General features: G+C 39.9%; 1 protein-coding gene and 1 long non-coding RNA gene across 2 annotated transcripts; one reads left to right on the top strand and one right to left on the bottom strand.

The window, feature by feature from the left end:
- Positions 1–2,360: 2,360 nt before the first annotated feature.
- Positions 2,361–3,436, top strand: LOC127929553 (zinc finger protein 239-like; the record flags this gene model as incomplete). Its single annotated transcript, XM_052517470.1, has 1 exon — positions 2,361–3,436. A coding segment is annotated over one exon (1,063 nt), but the record flags the coding sequence as incomplete, so codon positions are not given.
- Positions 3,437–4,438: 1,002 nt separating this feature from the next.
- On the bottom strand, positions 4,439–7,322 carry LOC127929559 (uncharacterized). The gene is made up of 3 exons (XR_008135201.1): positions 5,962–7,322; positions 5,654–5,883; positions 4,439–5,575 (listed from the first exon to the last, which is right to left on the bottom strand). It is a non-coding gene; the product is annotated as an uncharacterized LOC127929559 (long non-coding RNA).
- Positions 7,323–8,150: the final 828 nt, after the last annotated feature.

Raw genomic sequence — 8,150 nt, 5'->3', positions numbered from 1 at the left:
TCTGACATGCCAGGTGGATTAACAACAAGCTAAACTGTGTATTGCACTTGTGATTTCATGAAATGTAAATATTTTTAGTAATTTAATTTGAATTTGGCGCTCTGCAATTCAGCGGATGTTGATGAAAATGATCCTGGTAACGGGATGGGTGCGTCAAGGAGTTAATGGAAACCTCTCCAATAAAATCCAGATAGAATCAGGAATTCCCCAGGGCAGCTGTCTAGGCCCCTTACTTTTTTCAATCTTTACTAATGACAACATTTCAGTTATAATGCCAGTGTCCATTTATGTGGATGACTCAACACGTTAAACGAAATAAGATAGTCCTAAATATTTCAAAAAACTAAAAGCATTGTTTTTGGGATGAGTCATTTACTAAACCCTAATCTTAAAATTGAGCAAGTTGAGGAGACTAAACTACTTGGAGTAACCCTGGATTGTAAACTGTCATTGTCAAAACATGTTGATACAACTGTAGATAAGATGTAGAGAAGTCTGTCCATAAAAAGCTCTGCTCTGCCTTCTTGACAACACTATCAACAATGCAGGTCCTGCAGGCCCTAGTTTTGTCACACATTGACTACTGTTCAGTCGTGTGGACAGGTGCCACATAAAATAACTTAGGAAAATTGCAATTGGCTCAGAACAGGGCACCACGGCTGGCCCTTGGATATACACAGATATGCATGTCAATCTCTCCTGGCTCAAAGTGGAAGAGAGATTGACTTCATCACTACTATTTTTATTTATGAGAGGTATTGACATGTTGAATGCACCGACCTCACTGTCTAAACTTCAGGCACACAGCTCAGAGACACCCATGCATACCCTACAAGACATGCCACCAGAGGTCTCTTCACAGTCCCCAAGTCTAGGACAGACTACGGGAGGTACACAGTACTACATAGAACCATGACTACATGGAACTCTATTCCACATCAGGTAACTGATGCAAACAGTAGAATCAAAGAATATATAGAATCATAGAATCAGATTTAAAATGGGACTTTATTCCACATCAGGTAACTCATGCAAACAGTAGAATCAAAGAATATATAGAATCATAGAATCAGATTTAAAAGAAACAGATAAAAAAAATACAGAGACACAAACATTGACATGTCAAACCAACACACATTACATAACAGCACTATACACACAATGTGTTGTGAAATGGATGTTGTTTTATAGATTAACTCCCTTAATTTAGGAAGAGTCCATAATAAACCCCAGGAAGAAGTAGCTGCTGCCTTGGCAGGAACTAATGGGGATCCATAATAAACTCCAGGAAGAGTAGCTGCTGCCTTGGCAGGAACTAATGTGGATCCATAATAAACCCCAGGAAGAGTAGCTGCTGCCTTGGCAGGAACTAATGGGGATCCATAATAAACCCCAGGAAGAGTAGCTGCTGCCTTGGCAGGAACTAATGCGGATCCATAATAAACCCCAGGAAGAGTAGCTGCTGCCATGGCTGCTGCCAGCACAAAAACATCCTGTGGCGGACTGCCTATTGGCTGTGGTTTTTATTGGCTGTGGTTTTATTTCCTCTGGTTTTATTGGCTGTGGTTTTATTGGCTGTGGTTTTATTTCCTCTGGTTTTTATTGGCTGTGGTTTTATTGGCTGTGGTTTTTATTGGCTGTGGTTTTATTGGCTGTGGTTTTATTTCCTCTGGTTTTTATTGGCTGTTGTTTTATTGGCTGTGGTTTTATTTCCTCTGGTTTTATTGGCTGTGGTTTTTATTGGCTGTGGTTTTATTGGCTGTGGTTTTTATTGGCTGTGGTTTTATTGGCTGTGGTTTTTATTGGCTGTGGTTTTATTTCCTCTGGTTTTATTTCCTCTGGTTTTTATTGGCTGTGGTTTTATTGGCTGTGGTTTTATTGGCTGTGGTTTTATTTCCTCTGGTTTTTATTGGCTGTGGTTTTATTTCCTCTGGTTTTTATTGGCTGTGGTTTTATTGGCTGTGGTTTTTATTGGCTGTGGTTTTATTGGCTGTGGTTTAGCTGATAATCAGTAAAGCTGAAAATAAAATAATACCATTAGTAATACTGGTGACCTAAAGTCGTCTGGATCACTGCTGAAGGTTTCAACAACTGTAATAACACATTGTAAGACCAAAGTCATAGACATTACTACTAATGTGAAAAATGAAGACAAAATATGACTATTGTTCTTCACTTGACCATCTTATTGTTAGAAGACAGTTGTCAAAAAAAGTTTGTAAAAGCATTTAAACATTCACTACATTGACTGTCTTATTTTGTCGTTCACACAGGAGAGAGACGTGAGTGTTGTGGATCCTCTGGGGAGCCTCAACAACATCATGATGCTGACGAGGCTGAGAAGAGTCTCTCCAAATCAGAACACCTCAAGAAACCCCAGCGGAGATCCACAGGAAGAAACCTCACCACTGCTCTGACTGTGGGAAGAGTTTCACCTCTTCAACAGAACTTAAAATACACCACAGAATCCATACAGGAGAGAAACCTTATAGCTGCACTGACTGTTTGAAGAGATTTTCTCAACTAGGGAACCTGACAAAACACCAGTTGACACACACAGGAGAGAAGCCTTACCACTGCTCTGACTGTGAGAGGACCTTTTCAACATCACAGCGTTTAAAGCTGCACCAGCGAACGCACACTGGAGAGAAGCCTCACCACTGCTCAGACTGTGGGAAAAGCTTAACCTCCTCAAGTGAACTGATTATACACCAGAGAACACATACAGGAGAGAGGCCATATGGCTGTGATCAATGCGGGAAGCGATTCACTCAGTCATCAAACCTGACTGTCCACAAGAGAATACACACTGGAGAGAAGCCTTATCGCTGCTCCAACTGTGGATTGAGCTTTACTACCTCAAGCTATCTGATAACACACCAGAGAACACATACAGGAGAGAAGCCTTATAGCTGTGATCAATGTGGGAAGAGTTTTACTCAGCCAAGTCACCTGATTGTACACCAGAGAATACACACCGGAGAAAAACCTTACCACTGCTCCGACTGTGGGAAGGGTTTTGTTAGATCATCACATTTAAAATCTCACCAGAGAACACACACAGGAGAGAAGCCTCACCACTGCTCTGAATGTGGGAAGAGTTTTGCTTTATTAGACATACTGATAGTACATCAGAGAACCCACACTGGTGAAAAGCCTTACCACTGCCCAGACTGTGGGAAGAGATGTACTACCTCAAGTAACCTGATATCACACAAGAGAACCCACACCGGAGAGAAACCTTACCACTGCTCTGACTGCGGGACGAGTTGTTCTACCTCAAGCAACCTGGCAGTACACCAGAGAATACACACTGGAGAGAAGCCTTATGGCTGTGATCAGTGTGACAAGAGATACTCTCATTCAAGTTCTCTGATTAAACATCAGAAAATACACTCAGGAGATCCACAGAGTGTAGAATGACCTCCGCCAAGACCTGGGTAGTAGAACACAGAGTATAGAATGACCTGGGTAGTAGAACACAGAGTGTGGAATGACCTCCAACACCAGACCTGGGTAGTAGAACACAGAGTGTAGAATGATCTCCAACACCAGACCTGGGTGGTAGAACACAGAGTGTGGAATGATCTCCCAACACCAGACCTGGGTAGTAGAACACAGAGTGTAGAATGGTCTCCAACACCAGACCTGGGTAGTAGAACACAGAGTGTGGAATGATCTCCAACACCAGACCTGGGTAGTAGAACACAGAGTGTAGAATGATCTCCCAACACCAGACCTGGGTAGAAGAACACAGAGTGTAGAATGATCTCCAACACCAGACCTGGGTAGTAGAACACAGAGTGTAGAATGATCTCCAACACCAGACCTGGGTAGTAGAACACAGAGTGTAGAATGATCTCCAACACCAGACCTGGGTAGTAGAACACAGAGTGTAGAATGATCTCCAACACCAGACCTGGGTAGTAGAACACAGAGTGTAGAATGACCTGGGTAGTAGAACACAGAGTGTAGAATGACCTGGGTAGTAGAACACAGAGTGTAGAATGACCTGGGTAGTAGAACACAGAGTGTAGAATGATCTCCAACACCAGACCTGGGTAGTAGAACACAGAGTGTAGAATGATCTCCAACACCAGACCTGGGTAGTAGAACAGAGTGTAGAATGATCTCCAACACCAGACCTGGGTAGTAGAACACAGAGTGTAGAATGATCTCCAACACCAGACCTGGGTAGTAGAACACAGAGTGTAGAATGATCTCCAACACCAGACCTGGGTAGTAGAACACAGAGTGTAGAATGATCTCCAACACCAGACCTGGGTAGTAGAACAGAGTGTAGAATGATCTCCAACACCAGACCTGGGTAGTAGAACACAGAGTGTAGAATGATCTCCAACACCAGACCTGGGTATTAGAACACAGAGTGTAGAATGACCTGGGTAGTAGAACACAGAGTGTGGAATGATCTCAACACCAGACCTGGGTAGGAAAGGCCACTCTGTCATCTTGTAAAAAACATTTAGGAAGCTGTGGAAATTCATTTATTAATGTTAATATTAATTAAAACACGTTTATTCTCTTATACACCTTAATACTTCATATTTTCAATGTATAGTATGTGAGCTTATAACATAAAAATAATAAAAAATATTAAAATGTTTAAAGTATTGTTTTTTTTAAGTACTAATGTTACTTTCCCCACGAGCAAAATACTTAAATACATGTAATTCTGCTAAATACATGTAATTCTGTTAAATACATGTAATTCTGTTAAATACATGTAATTCTGCTAAATACATGTAATTCTGTTAAATACATGTAATTCTGTTAAATACATGTAATTCTGTTAAATACATGTAATTCTGCTAAATACATGTAATTCTGTTAAATACATGTAATTATGTCCTTGGAAACATTTAACTGAACTACTGGTGAATACCATTCATTCCTCTGGATGACATCACGGTATCCAGGAGTTTAATATATAAACATTTAACTGAACTACTGTTGAATACTATTCATTCCTCTGGATGACATCACGGTATCCAGGAGTTTAATATATAAACATTTAAACTGAACTACTGGTGAATACCATTCATTCCTCTGGATGACATCACGGTATCCAGGAGTTTAATATATAAACATTTAACTGAACTACTGGTGAATACCCATTCATTCCTCTGGATGACATCACGGTATCCAGGAGTTTAATATATAAACATTTAAACTGAACTACCGGTGAATACCATTCATTCCTCTGGATGACATCACGGTATCCAGGAGTTTAATATATAAACATTTAACTGAACTACTGGTGAATACCATTCATTCCTCTGGATGACATCACGGTATCCAGGAGTTTAATATATAAACATTTAAACTGAACTACTGTTGAATACCATTCATTCCTCTGGATGACATCACGGTATCCAGGAGTTTAATATATAAACATTTAAACTGAACTACTGGTGAATACCATTCATTCCTCTGGATGACATCACGGTATCCAGGAGTTTAATATATAAACATTTAAACTGAACTACCGGTGAATACCATTCATTCCTCTGGATGACATCACGGTATCCAGGAGTTTAATATATAAACATTTAAACTGAACTACCGGTGAATACCATTCATTCCTCTGGATGACATCACGGTATCCAGGAGTTTAATATATAAACATTTAAACTGAACTACCGGTGAATACCATTCATTCCTCTGGATGACATCACGGTATCCAGGAGTTTAATATATAAACATTTAAACTGAACTACTGGTGAATACCATTCATTCCTCTGGATGACATCACGGTATCCAGGAGTTTAATATATAAACATTTAAACTGAACTACTGGTGAATACCATTCATTCCTCTGGATGACATCACGGTATCCAGGAGTTTAATATATCAACATTTAAACTGAACTACTGGTGAATACCATTCATTCCTCTGGATGACATCACGGTATCCAGGAGTTTAATATATAAACATTTAAACTGAACTACTGGTGAATACCATTCATTCCTCTGGATGACATCACGGTATCCAGGAGTTTAATATATAAACATTTAAACTGAACTACTGGTGAATACCATTCATTCCTCTGGATGACATCACGGTATCCAGGAGTTTAATATATAAACATTTAACTGAACTACTGGTGAATACCATTCATTCCTCTGGATGACATCACGGTATCCAGGAGTTTAATATATAAACATTTAAACTGAACTACTGGTGAATACCATTCATTCCTCTGGATGACATCACGGTATCCAGGAGTTTAATATATAAACATTTAAACTGAACTACTGGTGAATACCATTCATTCCTCTGGATGACATCACGGTATCCAGGAGTTTAATATATAAACTGTTGGTCCTCAGTCTCATGGTACAGCGTAAAGTATTCACCCCCCCCATGGCATTTTTCCTATTTTGTTGCATTACAACCTGTAATTTAAATTGATTTTTATTTTTATTTCATGTAATGTACACAAAATAGTCCAAATTGGTGAAGTGAAATTAAAAAATATATTTATTTCAATAAATTATTTCAACATTTTTTTTAAAAAACTGAATAGTGGTGTGTGCATATGTGTTCACCCCCTTTGCTATGAAGCCCTTAAATAAGATCTGGTGCAACCAATTACCTTCAGAAGTCACATAATTAGTTAGATTATACACAGGTAGACTTTATTTAAGTGTAACATGATCTCAGTATATATATACACCTGTTCTGAAAGGCCCCAGAGTCTGCAACACCACCAAGCAAGCGACACCATGAAGACAAAGGAGCTCTCCCAACAGGTCAGGGACAAAGTTGTGGAGAAGTACAGGTCAGGGTTGGGTTATAAAAAATATCAGAAACTTTGAACATCCCATTATTATTATTATTATTAAAAAATGTTAAGAATATGGAACCACAACAAATCTGCCAAGAGAGGGCCGCCCACCAAAACTCGCGGACCAGGCAAGGAGGACATTAATCAGAGAGGCAATAAAGAGACCAAAGATAACCCTGAAGGAGGTGAAGAGCTCCACAGCGGAGATTGGAGTATCTGTCCGTAGGACCACTTTAAGCCGTGCAATCCCCAGAGCTGGGCTTTATGGAAGAGTGGCCAGAAAAAAAACAATTTCTTAAAGAAAAAAGTAAGCAATCATGTTTGGTGTTCACAAAAGGGCATGTGGGAAACTCCCAAAACATATGGAAGAAGGTACTCTGGTCAGATGAGACTCAAATTGGGCTTTTTGGCCATCAAGAAAAACGCTATGTCTGGCGCAAACCCAACACCTCTCATCACCCCAAGAATACCATCCCCACAGTGAAGCATAGTGGTGGCAGCATCATGCTGATGTTTTCTATTGGCAGGGACTGGGAAACTGGTCAGAAGTTGAAGGAATGATGGATGGCGCTAAATACAGGGTAATTCTTGAGGGGAAACCTGTTTCAGTCTTCCAGAGATTTGAGACTGGGACAGAGCTTCACCTTCCAGCAGGACAATGACCCTAGGCATACTGCTAAAGCAACACTTGAGTGGTTTAAGGGGAAACATTTAAATGTATTGGAATGGCCTAGTCAAAGCCCAGACCTCAATCCAATTGAGAATCTGTGGTATTACCTAAAGAAGGTGGCTCTACAAAGTATTGACTTTGGGGGGAGGTGAATAGTTATGCTCAACTCTTCAGTTGTTTTGCCTTATTTCTTGTTTGTTTCACAATAAAAAATATATTTTGAATCTTCAAAGTGTTGTGTTAGTGGTCCTTCTGTGGCTCAGTTGGTAGAGCATGGCACTTGTAACACCAGGGTAGTGGGTTCGATTCCCGGGACCACCCATACGTAGAATGTATGCACACATGACTGTAAGTCGCTTTGGATAAAAGCATCAGCTAAATGGCATATATTATTATTATTATTATACAATACCCTACTACAATGTTCACCTTCCAGCAGGACAATGACCCTAAGCATACTGCTAAAGCAACACTTGAGTGGTTTAAGGGGAAACATTTACATGTCTTGAATTTGAGACTGGGACGGAGGTTCACCTTAGGCAGTAGGCATGTTGTGTTAATCAAGTGATACAATCCCCCAAAATATATTTTTAATTCCAGGTTGAAAGGCAACAAAATAGGAAAAATGCCAAGGGGGGTCAATACTTTCGCAGAGCCACTGTAGCTTGTATC

This window comes from Oncorhynchus keta, unplaced genomic scaffold (assembly GCF_023373465.1).
Source record: "Oncorhynchus keta strain PuntledgeMale-10-30-2019 unplaced genomic scaffold, Oket_V2 Un_scaffold_8240_pilon_pilon, whole genome shotgun sequence".
In the NCBI taxonomy this organism is placed as follows: Eukaryota; Metazoa; Chordata; class Actinopteri; order Salmoniformes; family Salmonidae; genus Oncorhynchus; species Oncorhynchus keta.
The sequence above is the reverse complement of the archived record's forward strand: the minus strand, read 5'-3'. Positions and strand labels throughout refer to the sequence as shown.